The sequence below is a fragment of the Pundamilia nyererei genome, unplaced genomic scaffold (assembly GCF_000239375.1).
Source record: "Pundamilia nyererei isolate P.nyererei 1_Seehausen unplaced genomic scaffold, PunNye1.0 scaffold00057, whole genome shotgun sequence".
NCBI lineage: Eukaryota > Metazoa > Chordata > Actinopteri > Cichliformes > Cichlidae > Pundamilia > Pundamilia nyererei.
The window spans coordinates 486,479-505,412 of NW_005187458.1; the positions used below are offsets into that span (position 1 = coordinate 486,479).

An 18,934-nucleotide genomic window follows, 5' to 3' on the forward strand; every position below is an offset into this window, starting at 1 on the left:
TTAAAAGTAGAGAACAGTACAGAAGAGCAGCCCGAAAACTGAAGGCTGTGCTTCCCATTCTGCTTTTAGGAACACTAGTACTTCTAGGAACAACAAGTAAGCCTTAAGGAAATGTATGGTCCAGAGGATGTGGACATTTCCTGTTTAGACAGCTTGATTAATCCTAATTTAGATTTCTGTTTTAACTGATAAAACACTCCTGTTGTCTTCCATAGATGGTTTCTCCATTTTGAAGTGTTTTCCTTTTTAGAGTTTAGTTACTAAAAGCTTCACTTGCACTGGCCAGCTCACCATCATTAACAGCACTAAATCAGAAAGGTGACTCATTACACATTTATTAGTGCACTGCATGGAAACACCACCAGAGGGCAGTATGCAGTAGTAAACAGCTGAGCTCAGCGAGCTGTGAAACAGAAAAAGGCATGCTAAACAGAGTGTAAGGGCCTGCTGATGAAGGCGAGGCAGCTAGCTAAAAAACGAAGCACTTTAAACTGCTGTCACCTTCAGATGAATGGAAGAAGGGTTCAACTGTGTTTAGCACGCCTCGTTTCTGTTTCATAGCTCACTGACCTCAGCTGTTAACACTACATACTGCCCTCTGGTGGCATTTTAAAGCATTGTATCATTGGCCTCTCAGTAGCCATCCCCGGTAGAACCCACGTTCCATTCAGGCAGATGGGACTGAACACCTGGTTATACCTGATTTTAACACCTGATCTGTAGCACGTAATACGTGTCCCCAGATGAGTGATCAGCATGCAGCTCACATGCTAATGCTGGGTGTGCCGGTGTACCTGTTGTACCTGACAGGAAGTTGCTCTTCTGTTTCCTGTTGCTGCAGCAATGCATGGACCTGCGGGAGCGCCTGCTGGGGCAGCAGAGAGACACTCAGGCGTCGCTCGACCGCCTCAAAACTCTCATTAGGTTGATCCAACGCGACCAGCTCATCCAGGTCACCATGACGACCACCGCCACCATCGCCACGTCGCTGCTCTCACAGTCCTGGATCAAATCCACCAGCACTGCCGCCGCCGCCACCCCGCCGGGCCCCTCGGCCACGCCCCTGCAGACAAGCCACAGCCAGGACGACGTCAACATCTAGCCCCGCCCACCAGAGCTCCGAGTTTTTCCACAGAGGGCAGCGGTGATGATTTCTTTAGTCAGAAAAATATTGATGAAGAGCCTCTATCCTCCACACGATTCAAGTATTTTTTAAAACCCAACACCTACAGTGCTTACGAGATTTCTTTTTTTAAGTTCTTTTCTATTTATTAACATTCTTGGCCTTAATGTATTTATTACAAAAAGTTCGATTACAGCGTGGCGGCGGGAACGCGCGGCCCAGAAGATATTTCCCTTTTTTGAAACACAGGTCTGATTCCTGTCCTGCGTATAGAGAGAGAGAACAGTAGAGTTAGAGTAGATCCAGGATGGATGGAAGTGGACGGACTGTACATTGATATATCTGAGTAAATGTTTGTTCTCATTCTCCTATGAACAATGTTTTTGCCATAATGATTCAGGAAAATGTTTTCATCGTGTATGTGAACGCATACGAGCCTTCAAACAAAAGCAGAGAATAACTTTTTTCAGTATTAATAGAGTTAAAGTCAAAGAAAAAAAGTATTTAAGATTAAACTACAGAAATTAGCATTTCTAGTGGAGATTTTAGTATTTTCATGCTGATGCCTGTTGAAAAATGTAAGTTTGGAGTATTCAAGGGGATCACTGTACATATGTTGTATTATTATTATTATTATTATCACCATCATGATCATCGCAGGGTTTTTCTTTTTCGGTTTTCAAACTTTACCGAAGTCACACGCCTGAACGAGACGAGTTCCTGCTCGTTTAAAACATCCACTTCCTGTTTGACAGCAGAGCCAGAGAAACATGCCAGAAATATTTTCATTAAAATTCATTTCTTATTTAAATCAATAGTAAATATTGATGCATCTAGATTGTAAAAATAACTGCAGAGCTTCACATTCTCTTTAAGGTTTAGTCGAAGAAAAGCAGAAAACAAACCATGCAAACTCTAACCTTTGCTCTTGAAAAACTAAGACTGCACTTAAAAAGTCAAAACTGCTCTGAAGCTCTGAATGATATGAGTTATTAGAAAACCATTTATAAAAACCGCTGAGCCCGACATTAAACTGGATTTCATTGGTTCAAACACCATGATGGTCAGATACCATGAGCGCCGATAGTAGGACCACAAATGTTTGATCTCCAGTGAACCAACACAGACCTTACGGGAGGTTCACACACAGGCCCAGCACTGAGTTTGTCTGCTGCTCACCGTGCAGCCAGTGCACGCTCTGCTGGACAGGCTGCTCCTCATTCATCCTCAGCACATTATCTGCATCATGCTCAGTTTGAAAAGCCCAAAATGTTTCAGTATCAGATACGTGTATGCTGAAGCAGACAGAAGAAGCTGCTTCCACATTTACGAGGGGTCAACACAACACGTTTAATCTGGAGAGTTTTACTCCTGATGTGACCTCAAACTGATCTTTGTCTCATTTCAACATCACCCATCAAAATACTGAGTCAAGTCCTGTTAGACCACAGGAGAAACACATTCACGGCTTTAATATTAAGAACCAGCAGATCTTCAGTAGTCTCTGAATAAACTGTAAGCTGTGTGTAAGTGAACTTCTCTCTTCGTGCTGAGCTAAAGTAAAAAAATCCCGCTCTGCTGTCACAGGAAGTGATTGGTTAAGTGGGCGGGGACCGCCGTGTTTGCTCACAGCTGCACTCGAACACGCCGGCGTTCAGTCGATGTGACCCACCCGCCCCCTCTCACCTTTAACCAGTATAAAAAATATGCCAAAAACATTTTGTTGTTTTTGTACTGGGATCAGTAATGTGCTTTTTTTCTTCCCCTGCCCGTTTTTATATTTTTCGCTTTTTTTACTCGTGTTTTTCGAACAGCGACAAGCCTGTTAATCCGACAGATGAACACTGCCTCAAGTACAAATTGTTTGAAATCCAGGGTTTGCGTCTTTGTTGCGTCATTTTATAAACACGTTGATCGGAAATGGGACCGCTCTGTCAAACTGTCGGCGGGCCGGGACGCCGCTGTCAGTCCATTTGTCTCGCTAGTCTTCCTGCTGGTCCAGAGAGGTTCCATTTGAGTGTTATGAAGTTAGATTTAGTACATTTTTTATTTCTTTATCATGCAGCTCTCAACTTCCTGTCGATGCACAAACATGAAGAAACGGTCAGAAAAACAAAGGCTTTATCAGGAGGACGGGAAGGAATACATAAAGACGTGATTTTATTTTATGAGTCATATCAAGTCCAAAATACCGAAAAGATCCTTAATGTTGGAGAAACATCATCTGCACAAAAGATTAAAAAACAGCCAAGCGACTCTGAATGAAAGAAACGATGAGCAATACATCGGCAAAACGGTTCCAAAGTGACTTCACTCCAAAAACACGTGCAAAGGCCTCCATCGGCTTTTGACCGCGCTGAGAGACAAAAGTGGGCACGGAAACACGACAGCCTGACTTTTCCAAAAGATGCTTTGAAGCTGACGCCTGAAATCTGTGCACCTTCACGTCCATTAGGTTTGAAAGAAAAATAGAATTTTAGAACCTCAACCCAAATCGAATAAATCAGGGGCACAGAGACTGAAAGGATTTTTGGTTTGTTCTGCTTTCATTTTGGCTTAAATCTGCGAACATGTTCATAATGATGGATTCTTGTAACTCCAAGAGTCAGTAACATGAACTGACAAAATAAATAAAAGAACAGACGGTATCAAAAAGGATTAATTTTAAACTACTGACAGTAAGAAGAAGGCGTAGGTTGTGAAGGTGCACAGACGACAGACACCTCGGCTGACCGAGGGATCCCAACCTCAGATGAACGTCTCAGCACCAAATTTTCCTGCGTCCGTCGTTCTCTCCATCGTCAAATGAACAAGTAGTTTTTCAGAATAAGAGCTCTGTCCGATTACAGAGCCTGGAAGGAAAGAATTTTCCTAAATTCTGACCCCAAAGTGCTGATCTCTGAACCATGTGCTCAGGTTAGTGAGTCCTGGTGCAAATAAAATGTTTTACATCAGAGGAAAGCAGCACATTGACGAAGAGATGCACGGGGATCTGTGTGGCTACCTTAGCTAATGAAGTCTTGGATTCAGCCCTTTCAAAATAAAACCGTTCAGTTTATGCTCCTGCATTATTAGTCAACACAAAAGGTCATCAACACCTTTTTTTCACTAACTTTGTTAACCTCACAGCAGCCATATTGTTTAAAAGGCACCAACAGCACAAATTTGGTCCAGTCCAGACTCCAGTTGGCTGAGGTGAGGCCTAGCAGACAGCTAGTAGTACCACCAGTGTCACCATCACCTGCCAGTCAGAGGTCCCGCAAACTGCAAACTTTAAACCTTAATACAGTTGAAAACAGTTGAGTTATAAAAACTTTCTTCCTCTTACAGTTGTTTGTCTCTGACTCCAGATATGAACCTCAAACTGTTACGTCTCCTTCTTCTCCAGTATACAAAACTGTCATCTGCATATGGAGACACTCATTCATCTCTTTTACTTCCTCTTATCTTTATTCTGTATCAAAAGTTTCATACAGTTGTTGTAATGGGGGAAATTATCTAAAGAGACCAACAGCTTTTGTATCAGGCTGTAAACATGTTTATTTTTACTGACTCACTGCTGCTGCCTCTGGTGGATATTAGAGCTTAACGTAACTTAACTCTTGAACTAAACTCTTCCTGGCTCTGAATTTGAGACGAACCTTCAGTAAAGTGTAAAAACATAAGATTAAATCTTTGAGGGTGACGTGAATGATGCCATGTGATGCATATCGAGTAGGGAAATAAAACCAGAAGGAAACCATATCAGCGCTCTGTGCCACGTCCATGCTCCGCCCCTTTAAAATGAACAAACCTGTCCCTGCGAGCGAACCTCTTCATCCGTTTCTAGAAATCCTCTCCGGGAGAAACTGTGCAGTGCTTAAACAGATCTATTTTAATACACGAGTCGACATTTGAACAAAAACATTTTTATATTCTTTTATGGAGGAGCAAAACGAGAAAACAGAACATTGGATTTTCTATTGTTTGCCAGTTCTGCATTCTGACTTCTCGCTTCGGTGTATTATTTTAACCACGAGGAGGCGGCGACGGCGATACGAGGGTGTTTAGATGGAAGTGAAGTGTGTGTTGGCTGTGGAAGTAGAAGTTTTCTTTGTCATTGATAAGGGGACTGTCCAGTGGATAGTGTGTATAGGAAAGTGTTTGTCTTAAATATGCCAATGTAGTTTTTCTTCTTTATGATGCATTAAAAAGCGGATTGATGGAAGGTGGTAAATGGTTAAAGAGTAGTCTCACCTTTTTGTACCAAGTTCTTACGAAAAATTTAATCATTAATAAACAAAATTCAAGAATAAAAACGGCTCAAATTTGTTTTATTCTTAGCAGTTTCTCTACAGTCTGCTCTTATTTTGAAAGTCCAGCCCTTGTGTTTCCTAGCAGCTGACTCACTGATGAGGATTTTGCTTTGGTGGTCCTCCTCCAGCTCTCAGACCACCTGAAGGTTCACGTTCACCTCTTATCTGAAGAAAACGTGGTTCAGAGCAGGAATGAATCACCTTCACACCAGAAAGCCGAGGGCTGAACCTGAACTCACCTGCGCACGGGTCTCCTCAGGCTCGGATTTTACTCAATTGTAGATGAGGATTCTGATTTCTGCTCAGTGTGAAGCAGAACTTTCTGAATTTGAGGCTCACAATGAAATAAGAGCGTGCTCAGTTTGAGCAGTTACAGGTAAAGTGACCTCAGGAGAGGCTGAAGGTGAGATCGGCTGAATTTAAATTGGGGACAGAAAATGGGGCAAGCTGACCGTGTACCTGCATGCTCATTGGCTAATGAACATACACTTCTTGGACGAAGCTGCTCAGCATCAACCAACCTTTTTTCTCCAATAATGCGTAAAGTCCAACAGTGGGAAAAAAAAATCTAAACAGAAACAGGTGAAAGCAGAGAATTTATCACATATAAAGGTACATACAAAAGATAAACCTCTGGGTGTCTTCTGTCAGGAAAACATTCTGTCTGTACAAACCTGATGAAGACGGCGCTCTGAGGGTTTGAGGTTGTTACAAAAACAAAACTTACTGCAATCAGTTTTTACATTTGGCGGTCTACACTCGACAGAAACACAAAATACCACAAACATGGAAACGGATTCCAGCTTCTCGTCCAATCAGATCACCTCCAGTGTTATTACTTCATTAAAGATGAAACACTTAAACTATAAATAAAACCAGTAACATCACCATCATGAGTCCAAACATGAAAGTTCATGCTTGGTGGTTCACCTTGCATTTGACCTTTTTAAAAACGATAAGAGTTAAAAAAAACAAACAAAAAAAAAAAAACCAGTTGCCGCCGTCCTTCAGGGCATCACCTGTGCAGGTGGGCAGCGGGAGCCGAACACTGTGTGGACGTGCTCGATGAGGAGCTCAGCGAAGATGTTGATAGGGGTCAAAGCGGTCAGGGAGATGGAGCCGTGACGAGGCCAGACCAGGTTCACGCCAAAAACACACGCCAAGTTAGATGGAGACATCTTGTTTATGATGCTTTCCTGAGATACCTGAAGGGGGCGCCGCACAGGCGAGAGAAAGGGAACAGAGAAAAGACATCAACAAACTGGAAAGGTGCTGCAGCATTCAGTTTGACCTGCTGGTGGCAGTGGTGTCTCACTGTTAGAGTAAAGTCACCGATACACAAACAAGTCCGACAGATCAAATGATGTTTTTGTATATTTAAGATGATTTTTATTGTAACTTATTTCCATATTCGAAGGCGTTGCTGTTTGAGTCGTTTCATATGTGACGTCACAAGTATGTAAATCAGCTGCTGAGACTGCTTCATTTTACAAATCTGACCAGCCATCTCCGTTTACAGTCTCAACTTTACAGCAATAAAAATCTGTTTGCTCCAATCAGCTGTTTGTGTGTCTGATCGATCACCTCCTGATTGGTGCTTCTCAGACTCATCTGAGCTGTGACTCACCTGGTGCAGGAAGCACAGCAGGTACTTTGCCACAATGAAATTATGTTCAGGTAGACTCTCGACGATCTGTTTGCATCGGGTCACCCGCAGACTGCTCTCCACATCTGTAACCAATCAAAAACCACTTTAGTCTCTAGAGAACACAGCCCCTTTTTCTTCTTCTCCTGCACAAATGCGGAAGTGCGGGACTCACGGAGCAGCTCCTGGACCTGGCTGTAGACCCGGAAGGTGAGCAATGGCTCAGGAAGCTCTCTGAGGAATGTCTTCAGGATCACGGCAGGAACGTGCACATCTCCTATCTGCTCGAAGTTCACCGGCTTCCCTGCATGAGTTTAAATAAAGTTAACTTTATTGACAATGCTATTTTTCACAGATCCTGAACTCAAATTTATCCACAAATTTTAAAAATGAAGATATGAAAATAAAATAAAAAATAAGATATTTTTTATAAAATAAAAAATAGTCCAATAGAAAAAATGGAAACAAAAACAAATATTTGAATCAAACTACAAGAAACAAAAAATAATACATAAGATAAATATAATCAAACTTCATAAAATAACATTAATAAATTGGAACTACAGCAGTGTAGCTTATATGAGTGGAAAAAGGATTGAAGAGGTTTTTTGGGTGAGCAGTACAGTAAAATCATGAATCAGAATCACCAGGAGCTGCTGTGATCGATTGATCACCTGGAGATTGATCTGTGATCATGCTGATCTTAAATGTTACGTTCATGAACACGAGCTGTTTCCCATTTCTCACAGTTATCTCCATCTGTAGGCGTCACCTCGCACGGCAGGAAGTTCATTTAATGCAACATTGGCCTCAGCATGACTTCCTGTCTGTTTTTTGTTTTTTTTATGACGATCTGAGAGCCCCTTCTGCTGAGGCAGGGAGACCCCACTCACCCAGGTTGTAGAGTTTCTGTACTTCCTTAATGAGCTGAACCCGAGCCGATCGCCTGAAGAGCCCCTCAGTCCTCAGACCTGAAACACACCGTGATGCATTCACTGACATCAGCTGACAACGTTTTTCTCCGGTTTACAGTCGACTGCAAATCATCTCCTCACAAACTCTGATCACAGGTCTCACCTTACTGACCTCACTTTATCTGACTATCCAGACAGAGCTCTCAACTGGATCAGGTGACCCTGAACTCACTGTTCTGAGATGAAGCCTCACCTTTCTCCTTCAGGTATGTGACAGTCTGGGTCATCACAGGTGGGATGACGGCCTCTCGGTTCTTCTCTCTGATGCTGTCAGAAAACACGTTTCATTGATTAAAACTGCTCGTTAGCGATCGACTAAACTACAGAGGGACACTCACTACTGCAGACTAACGCCGAACTGCTGGGTGGGCAGGGGGGGCCGGGGCGGGGGTGTTTTCACAGAGGGCGGGGGTCCTCCTTTCTGAGTCGCTCGCAGCTCCTCGTCATGTCTGTGGAGAGACGATAAACACGGTGAGGAGCCGTTGGGCGTCCGAGCCGTTGGGCGTCCGAGCCGAGGAGCACAGACCTGAGCACTTCTGGAGGGATGAAGAGCTGCTCGTAGTTCAGGTGTTCCCGAAGCTCAGCCAAGTAGTTCACATACGTCAGCTTCCTCCCAAACTTGTGACTGCAAACAGAGAAGAAGAGAAGAAGAAGAAGAATCAGCTGCAGCGTGACCGAGAGCAGCTAGAGAACTTCCTGCTAAGCCTCAGGTGTGCTCAGGTACATCTGTACCTGATCAGAGGTTTGAAAAGGTTCCAGACGATTCGGATGAAGTTGGTGGGATGGACAACGTACAGAGCCTTCAGGTTCTTCTTGTACCTGAAACACATGTGAACACACCTGCTGAATAATCCACTAAAATGAGCAGTCTGGTTCTCGGTCCATGATCTGTGGCTCTCCCTGACGGATCGTGATACCACGGTAACCTGACCGATACCACTTCTCAGAGACAGGTGAACAGGTAGAATCGACCCTGACGCACCCCTCAGGACTCATTGCTGCACCTCAACACAACTTTAAGCACATTTGAAGAGCTAAAGAGGTGCAGATATGTCCCTCAGTGCCGAGCCTGGTACCACATTTTTTAAAAGGTCATTTTTTGCACTTTTACAATTAAAAGGTCCAAATAAATAGAATCGGATTGAATCGAGTTGAATGCAAAACTGATCGACCGCCCAGCCTGTAGACCCCGCCGGCTGTTACCTCCTCTGACTGAAGGCTGGAGTAAAGCTGGAGGTTCTAGTTCTCCACAGAAACGCTAAAACGTCTCTGAGACTGAAGCTCGGAGTAAACTGTGCAGGGTCTGAAAGGGTTTCCTGCTGTATAGGAGCTGATGGTGCAGCTGGTCCACACACTCTGACGTCACACTGAGCATGCTCTGTAGCAGACCTGAACTTGAGGTTCTGGTCTCTGCAATAAAGCGCTGAACTTGACTCATAAAGAGTACAAGAAATTGAGGTGACCTACTTCCTGTCGAACTCGCTGTAAGCCTCTCGTAGCCACTTGAGAGACGGCTTGTTGCTGCTCCTCAGGCCATAGTGAAAGTACACCAGGATGTAGTCCATCTCCACGTACTGGTCCAGTGTGAACTTCAGGTACCTGCAGACAGAGAACATTGTGAAAACCAACCACAGAGGACCTGTATGTCTCTGACCATGGCAGGCTGCAACATGGACTCACTCGAGCAGGCGGCGGTGATTCAGCTGGTGCGAAGGTGGTAGGCAGCAGCTGCTAAAGACAATCAGCTTCCTGCCGTAGTGGTCGTCCCCTGGAACCAAAAACGGCGAGAATATTAGCAGATCGTTAGCATTGGTGGATCGTTCTGAACTGGTTGACTGAAGCGGAGCTTACCCGAAACCTGGATAATGCCGTGTCGAGCCACGTCGTAATACGGGTGGGAGGGGTCGAGACTTGGTGTGCTGACTGGAGGAGCTGATGGACCGTCTGTGAAACAACTGCCCTCCTCCTTCTGCAGCTCTGTTAGAGGAAGAACCACCTGAGTAACTCACACAGACAGTGTCTGTCTGTCTGATTGAGTGTGTGTGTCTCTGCCTGCCTGCGTGTGTCTGAGGTGCATTTGAACTCTTTAAAGTTTTCCTTTACAGCTGACTGATCAGCTGATCCATCAGGAGCTTCCACATTTAGTCAGTAACAGAAGATCCTTCACAATAAAAACCTGCAGATGTAACCACTGGTTATATTTGAGATTTAAAAAGTAACTGACCAATCAGATCTCTGGAAAATGACCTCACCATTGTGTCTGTAGTAAAGTGTGAAGTGGGCGTGACACTCGTCAGCTTCAGTGTGAGCTATAAATTCTGATTAATAACCCTGATATGACGCCAAGCTGCTCCCCTCTCCTTTGAAGAAGTCAAAGTTTAGCCTGAGAATAATCACATGTGATAAATTGCTCATTTATGAACCTGAGGAGAAGAAATTACACATCAGTGTTTCCCCGTCACAGCACAGACTTCCAGAATAGAACAGTTCCACTTCTGGACATTCCTCTGACGTTACTGTCACAGACCTGAAGTTACTGTTTCACAATTTCTAATCTTAGCTTTCTCTGTAACATCAGTCTCTCTGCTATCAGAAGATCTGTTTCTAATTGGTCAACAGCTGATAACTTCGCCTCATTCGTGAGACTCGAGCCAGACTGGTAACAGGAACCTGCTCCTTCTGATCTCATCAAGGTCTTATCTGCTGCTCTCATCAAGGTCTTATCTGCTGCTCTCGGTCTCCATGTTCAAGTCAGGCTGCCCTCCGAGGTCCCAACCTCAGACACAGCTTCACAAAGACTATCCAAACACAGTTACACACATCATCATCATTATCATCGTCACCATCATCACCACCTGAGTTTTGGCTGAGTTTTTAGAGATGACCGGTGATTAGTTCTGAATTCCAAACGTGTAGCTCCGCCCATTTCCGAGATGACTTCCTGAGATCAGTGATTATCAGGGTGGAAACTGGAGCTGTAATCTGTGCTCGGGAAGTTTGTTGTAAACACACAGCAAGGTTGATAACAGACAGGAAGTGACCCAAGCGCACAAAGGCCGACTTTAGCCCCGAGCAGGAGCTGCCCAACAATCAGAGCCAGGGCGCTGGGCTGTAGTTTTCCTGCTGGAGAAACCGAAAGCTTCGTCTGCAGGTTTTAAAGTGTGCCAGCATCCTGTGACCGCAGGCCAACTCAGACCGCTGTGCTTCCATCGATCCATGTCTAACTGACACGTGTGTTATTTATGTGACCGGACAGCACAGTGACAATGACCTGAAGAGGAAAATGACTCATGCTGTTCAAACATTTCTACAAATAAAAATCTGAAACGTGTGGCATGCATTTATTTTCAGCCTCTTTTCCTCTAAGACCCCTGGATCAAACGCAGGTCACTAATAGGACACCCACAGGTCACCTCTGTCCAGCTGTTCTGTGACAGCCTCAGAGGTCCCTGAAAGAACAGCAGTGAACAAACAGCAGGTGGGTTTGAAGGAGCGGAGGTTATAAACAGATCTCAGGCTTTGAGAGCCTCACAGAGATCCACTCACTCCGTCATCCACAGGAAGAGTAAGCAATGGCTGAGAGGCACACAGTCACTGTGGAGCAGCTGCTGAGATCCACAGTCTGTCCACAGGTCATCAGTTACAATAATCATAATAATAATAACAACAAATTTTATTTAAAAGCGCCTTTCAAGACACCCAAGGACAAAACTAAGACCAATAAAAAACAAGATAAAATAAACAAACAATAAGTTCACACAGAAAGAGGCGAAAAGAAGGCAGAGCAAGTTGGCTAGAAGAAAAAGATGGAATTGAGCGAGCAGAAGAGGTGGTGCTTAACAGGTCTGAAAGGTAAGGAGGAGCAAGGTTATGAAGGGCCTTGAAGGCGAACAGAAGAAGCTTGAATACTATTCTGAATTTCACAGGAAGCCAGTGAAGTTCCTGAAGGACAAGGGTGATGCGCTGGTAGGAGGGGGTTCTGGTAATAATGCGGGCAGCGGAGTTTTGAAACAGTTGAAGCTTATGAAGGGATTTTTGGGTGAGACCATGTAAGAGAAAATTACAATAGTCACTGTGGGAGGTAACAAGACTATGAACAAGAATGGACACAGACTGAGTCGAAAGAGAAGGATGTGAACGGGTGAGATCATTGGTCTGCAATTTATAGGATAGTGAGCTGTCAAGGATAACACCAAGGCTCTTAACCTGATGTGAAGGGAAAACTGTGGAGTTGTCAATAGTGAGAGTGAAATGATTTGCCTTCAGTAGGTTGGATCTAGTGCCAATAAGTAGGATTTCAGTTTTATCCTCATTGAGCTTAAGAAAGTTGGAGCTGAACCAGGATTTTAACTGGGATAATTAATCTGAAATAGAAGAAGTTGGAGGGAGGAATCGGACCTGTGGGAGAGATATAACTGGGATATATAGATATATATATATATGTTACCAGCAAAACAGTGAAAGTAGGGATCAACTTTAAAATGGTACCAAGAGGGAGGATGTATATTATGAAGAGAAGAGGGCCTAAGACTGAACCTTAGGGTACACCAGCAGTGACTGGGAATAGACGAGAGCAGAATGATTTAAGTTGGATAAACTGGGAGCGGTCAAGGAGATATGATTGGAAGCAGGCTAGAGGTGTGTCAGAGATGCCAAGAGAGGAAAGTCTGTTTAGAAGGATGGAGTGAGAGAGTGTCAAAGGCTTGAACTTAGATCCATAAGAACAAGAATGTTGAGAAGACGAGTCAGCCTCAAGTACAAAACACAAACCCAACACTGCACATGAACCTAACGGAGCATCGTGCTCGTCTCCAGCAGGCAGATGAGAAGGTGGACAAAGGTAAAACAGACGGTGCTGCAGAGGAATGCTCAGATACAAGTCTAGACCCGAATCAAGCCACTCACAAACGAGCTCCAGACAGCTGAACTCACATGCTTCTCAGATTTTTACTAAAAACTTCTGAACACCACGAATCATTTTCCTTGCACCTCACAGTGAAGCACATGTGCTGCTCTGTTACATTAATGTGGGCTGACAGCAACACCGACTCCTAACATCTGAACTCTTCTCAGGCCGACTCAGACTTCATTGAAGATGAAGCTGAGGATGAGGACTTCCTCAGAGAGTGAAACACGCAGCAGCAGATTAAAGCCAGACCTCCTGCTGTGGATCATATCAAACGCTGTCTGTGACGGTCTGTCGTTTCTCTTCATTAGAGAACATCAGTATGAGCATGTACTGTGAGCAGCTGACCCTCCATCATGCAGCTAACCACCGGGTAGAACATCACCACGTCCCTAAGCCTGCAAACATCTGCTCTCCTCTCTGTTTACATTCAACCTTACTGCAGAGCCGAGTATGCTTTACAATCTACATGACACAGCCACAAACACGACTAGAAAAGCTCTCAGAGCTACCTCACCAACCACAGAGTCAATACAACACCCCCCTCCCATTACTACAGGAAGCGCTGAGAAGTTTCCAGGAAAGCACCTGACAAACCAGGACCTGGAAAGCCGCTGCACACTCACCGATTTCTGCCAGCTGCTCCAGATCAGCCGAGGAGCTCATTCTGCTGGAAGAGAGCAGAGACTGATCAAAACAAAAAAACAAACAATCACACACACCCCTCCGGAGCGAACTGAAACCTATACAGCGCACCTGAAAACACCTGAGTTGCTCTTCAAACTCGCGGTTACCCGCCGCGCGCGCTCTCTTTTCCGTTTTTTTTAGCTGCACGCGGTTCACGTAGCCCTCCAATCAGTGCTAGGAGGAGGAGAAGGGGGCCAGAAACTCACCTGGGGCCGGTGAGGTGACGTTACAAACCGCCAAGCGAACAGGTAACAAACATCCAAACTTCCTCCAACTACCGCGGGCTGGCCGGCGCTCTGCGCATGCTCAGAGCACAGGGGTTTCCCACAGCGACTCTCCGGAAAATAAAAGGAAAAATATACTAATAAAAGCAGAACTTTATTCATTTTTTATATTTGTAATCGAAACATTTTTAGATTTAAATCCTGACGTGAGCGTTTGCTCTCGGCTCTGAATCACATTTTTAATCGAACTGCTTTTTCAAAGATTTATTTCCTCCTGAGTGTGACGCATGAGCGCGTGGCAGTAAAAGTGCAGCTGAATCAGGCTTCAAACATCAGATCAAATTATTTTGCCTCAAATGATTTTTCATTCAAACTTTTTTTTGTATTTGTGAGATGAACCTTCTTCCTCCTGTTGTTGCAGCAGAAGTCATGTGGTGCGTTGAATTTGTCAATATTTTGTCACATTTTAAGCGTTTTCTACCACATGAATATATATTTGTGCATTATCGTTCGGATTTATTTTATTTCAAATAATTAATTTTCTAATTTTAATGCCATATTATTTCTTTATTTTTCTTTGTTGTGTTTATCTTAAAAATAAAATTTCTTCAATACATTTGATGTTTTCCAGGCCCCCCCCCCCCCTCTTTTAAATTTGTAGATAAAATTCAATAAGAACATTTAGAGAGTTAAACTGGTGTTTGGTGCACAGAAATCCTAAATCATGGATTTTTCTCCAAAGTGAGCAGTGTGTTCTTTAAACTACACGATTACCTATTTTATAGATGAAGGTGATCACAGAGGGAGGTCACAGCCTTCCTACACTCCAAAGGAAAATCAGGAAAGTGAAGCGGGTGTGAGATTATTATTCTATCATATGTTATCCTATGCCTGTAATCGAAATGAGTGAATCATTATACTGCTGTAAGCCCCATCATACTTATTATAGAGAGTATGATCAGTAGTTTTAGTTTGCATTATACTTCTGAATTAAGAAAATGTGAAAATCATTAGATTTCTTAGATAGCTTTATATTATCCTATACTGTTGATTTACTGTGAATGAATGACACTGTTTCATGACATTTCATTCTGCTGAGTTAAGAAGAGCATATTGTTTGCAGAGGGCCTTGCTGTCTGATAACGGAGGAGACGGACCACATTCCACAAGAGTTTCACCCCCACCTGTTTTCTGCAAGCAGAAAGACAGGGAGCCAAGGCCATAAGTCAGGCTCAGCCAGTAGTTAGAAAACATGTGAATGTTAGGATTTTACGACTAGGTGGGGGCCATCAGAGGCTATAAGAGATGAACCCTCCACCGTTTTGAGATTAGCTGCCTCCCCATCCGGATGGTTTGTGCTCAAAAGTGTTGAATTCTATGTAATAAAGTAATTGTTGATTGAGCATTTATACATTGTCCTTCCTTCAGCCCAAAGATCGAAAGAATTGGGAGGATTTAACACTGGGGATTTATTTAAAGAAGGAAACAGGATTAGAGAGCACAAAGGAGAGGAAACCAAGCCAGCGGTTTGGTTTGTGTCACCTGGGGAAGAAACCATCACTGCTGGAGTTCTCCTCGGGAGGAGATCAAAGGGTTTCCTCTCAGACTCTCTGCAGGACGAAACTTGTGAAAGCCTGACATCTGCTGGACTCTGCTGCCTCCCTCTGATGCTCTTTACAGTCTCTCTAATTACCCTCATCTCTAACTGTTGGTCACCTTAAATTGTTTGTTTGTTTGTTTGTTTTTTTAACTTTACTGAAACATTTCCCCCTTCTGAGCTTCATCAGGTGAACCCAGGAGAGAGAGGATATATTTTCTGCTACCTGTCTGTGCATTAACATGCATTCTTCACCTGTTAGATGATGCGTATGTAACAGAGTGTATCTGGTTTGGGTGAGTACGCTGTGGCTGTTATCGCTCTGTGGATCTCTCTGAAAGACAGGAGTTTTATGGAGGACAGAGCTGGATTTTCATTTGAATTCTGAGCTCATTTGAACATATGAAGCGTCTCTGGTTTCTTTCAGTGTGATGGCTCCTGCTGAGGCGCTGCAGTTTAAAAGGAAATCCTGCAGGGAAGGATTTACTCACAAACACATTTATATGCAAAGCTGTCACAAACTCTGTGGGGAAAAATTTCCAAGAAAGAGGTTTTTGTCATTTGGTCTGAAGCCGGCAGCGTTTCAGCGATGGGTGAACAAAGAGGAAGTTACACGAGACAGAAGGCAGCAGACTGAAGAATCAGCAACACAAACAGTGTAACGTCAGACAGAAGCCTGCTGTTTCAAATGAGGCGGTTCAGAGGAAATTAAGCCTTCTCTGCACAGCTCACCCTTTAAAATTAGCTCTTTTAAACGCACTGCCTTAAAATCACCCATCAGATCAAGACTTCAAACTCTTACAGCCCATCATACCTCAAAATAAGATTCAAATGTAGCATTTTAGGTTCCCTCATATGTTACAGATGTTTGGTGGCGTACCTCAGGGTCTGGCACTGGGCTCACTGACATTTCTTTTTCAAACTGAGCAGCAAATCACACATTTTCTCAATATCTGTGAAACATGGTTCATGAGAGCACAAAACAGCATGTTCACTGACCAACAGTCTGAAACCAAAAATATTGAGTTTATAATATGATAAAAGAAAAAAAAATCCCTCACACCAGAGTACCTGTCTCACAACAGTACCACTTCTTGTCACACGCACTTAGGGAATGAAACACCTTTAATGTTACAGCAGCTTGGAAGTCTGTAACTTGATATGAAACTGTCACCGTTTCACCTACAAATGATTTAGCATCACCAGTTCACCTAACATGCATGTCTTTGGACTGTGGGGAGAAGTCTGAGTACTCTACAGACAGAGAAGGATTCAAAGCGTGAACCTTCTTGGTGTGAGGTGATCCTGATCAGCTCTGGATAAACTTGATGCTGCTAACAAGTAAAATATGCTGAATGAAACATTAGAGCAATAATGAAAGTCTTAAAACAGAAGCTCAACAGACAGGACGGGACTCTTTAAGTGAAACAGCAGCTAAGAGGACGCCTTAAGTTTAAAACTTTAGCTGTATTGGAGTTCAGGCTTCACCTGCAGAAGCTTCAGGTCAAAGATCTGCTCCATCTAAACCTGAAGTCTATTTGCCGCCATTTATTACAGTCAAAGGAACGAGTGTGATGCACTGCCAACTGTGGGCGCCTCATCAGGTCTGTTAATGCACACACAATGAGATCCTAACCCAGCATGCTTCTGATATTTCAGGGTGTTCTGAGAGTTGTACTACAGCCCCTCCCCTCAGGCTGCAAGGGTTAAATTAGCCCCATTACATAAGACAGTAGCTGTTTATAGCACAGGAAACATGCAGGTCGGCACTCTGAGCTGTCAGGACCTCAGAGCCAGGAATGTTTGGCGGCACGCTCACGGCCGCTGTGTTCACCACTCCTGCTGACATGATCAGAAACGAGGCACGAGACCGTGGGTGTGTTTCTAGTCGACGCTGAATATTAACGAGCTTCTGGGGCAAATCTGATGACCTGCTCATTAGAAAAACAGGTGAGGGGCGTGAAACCCCCTCTGGTGATACCGTGTATGACTTCATTATAATCTGCTGGCTGTTCAGCTACACACTCATGCAGAATAATGCACGTTATTAGCTTATCAGCCCGTGACGACAGCCACTGTATGGATTCATGATGATAAGAGCTTCACATATAAGAGCTGACTGCTGGGGAGATGGTTTAGTGCTCCACACAATAAAATACACACCATCAAACTCCATCTGAGAGCAGAGGGGGGGCCAAGGACACAAAGGGGAGAGAGTTCTGATATGGTATTCTCTGATTATGCAAATCAAGTATATAGGGACTATGTGACCCAAATATGGAGAGGAATAATGATGAGCCTAATCATAAGCAGGAAGATACTTGACACCTCCACATACAGTAAGACTGCGAGTACAAGTGAAAGATTACAATCACCCCAAATCTAAATATAGTTTAAGGGAAAAAGGAGGGTTTATATAAACTGAGCAGCTCACTGTATGAATTTTCTGATTTATCTTTTAAATGAGAGCAATTAGCACGCAGTCACTTCCTTGGTGTACAAATTAAGCTTCTTCTAGAACTAACGTTGTATTTCTTTTTATGAGGAAAGTGGGTTTCTTTTTAGAGAGAAAATAGAAAAAAACTACTCACACTTGGCACGAAAATATTGTATTGAAACCTGGAGATGAAGAAGCCCTCCAGAGATATTTGACTGTACTGAAAGAGAGAACACATGCCTTTGTGTATACCTGAGATAGTGAGAGAGGGAGCTGGGAATCCTCTTCTTCATTATGTGCTTCCACCATGGAGGCTCTATAAATAGAGTCAGGGAGGAGAGATGGAGGGGGAATAAAGCCGAAAAATGCTGAAGGTAACATTTAGACTAAAGGATGAAGATGTTCAGTGTCTTATGTATGCAAGAGGAGGCATCCATCCAACCATCCAAAAATGTCCTTTACTTAAACATGCATCCAACACTTCCTCTGTGTCATCCAGCAATAAAAGAACCTGATTTCATTCAGTTCAGTAGTGCCAAGTGGCAGCCCGGTGATCCACCTGCTTAACAGTTCAGCTATCCATCAACGCCAGCAACTAGTAAGCTTAGGATCATTATTACCCAGAAGATCCAAGTCATCAGCCTAAAGCTGAGAAAAGATGGTCATACAAAGCTGATGTTTAAATGTAAAACTTGTAATTTTCTTTCCTAAAGTCCAGCAGAAAACTGCCCCACCCCTCACTTATGACCTGCCTGCTCAGTTTCACCTCAGCTAATTGGAGTCCCTGAACTGGACCTCTGGACTGTGTTTGTGCTGTTGTATACTTTGGAGCATTTTTAATGACCAACAGTATGGCTGCTGTCAGGTTCAACCTGATCATTTAACCTAATAATTAAATGATTATTCTTCTTAAGGTACTTTTGACTGTTTCCTTAGTTCTCAGTGAGTTCCCACAGTAATGTTCATGTTTGATTAAATGGCCTCGCATGTCTATAAGACTTGGATCAGCACAAGAAGCACAGCAGCCTGTGATCCTCTGACGGGCC

At 43.6% G+C, this 18,934-nt stretch overlaps 2 protein-coding genes across 8 annotated transcripts in view; one reads left to right on the forward strand and one right to left on the reverse strand.

Annotated features, from left to right (window-relative positions):
• phf21b (PHD finger protein 21B) overlaps positions 1–5,347 on the forward strand; it is an 87,987-nt gene extending 82,640 nt beyond the window's left edge. For all 4 annotated transcript variants that reach the window (XM_005734158.1, XM_005734156.1, XM_005734157.1 and 1 more), the window contains exon 14: positions 842–5,347. In XM_005734158.1, the coding sequence (XP_005734215.1) occupies positions 842–1,102 (261 nt within the window). In that variant the 3' untranslated portion in view covers positions 1,103–5,347. The remainder of the gene's footprint in view (positions 1–841) is intronic.
• A 654-nt stretch (positions 5,348–6,001) lies between these two features.
• LOC102202201 (rho GTPase-activating protein 8) lies at positions 6,002–13,934 on the reverse strand. 4 transcript variants are annotated; one of them, XM_013911153.1, is made up of 13 exons: positions 13,837–13,934; positions 13,570–13,610; positions 9,889–10,014; positions 9,718–9,805; positions 9,505–9,636; positions 8,770–8,856; positions 8,564–8,662; positions 8,376–8,486; positions 8,231–8,304; positions 7,957–8,034; positions 7,239–7,367; positions 7,046–7,149; positions 6,002–6,623 (listed from the first exon to the last, which is right to left on the reverse strand). In XM_013911153.1, the coding sequence occupies exons 2-13, from the start codon at positions 13,607–13,609 to the stop codon at positions 6,426–6,428; spliced, it is 1,266 nt and encodes a 421-aa protein (XP_013766607.1). In that variant the 5' UTR covers position 13,610; positions 13,837–13,934; the 3' UTR covers positions 6,002–6,425. The 4 variants fall into 4 exon arrangements, with proteins under 4 accessions (XP_013766607.1, XP_005734217.1, XP_013766608.1 ...); XM_005734160.1 differs by having other exon boundaries at positions 13,570–13,613; XM_013911154.1 differs by lacking the exon at positions 13,837–13,934 and adding an exon at positions 13,700–13,830.
• Between the last annotated feature and the right edge of the window lie 5,000 nt (positions 13,935–18,934).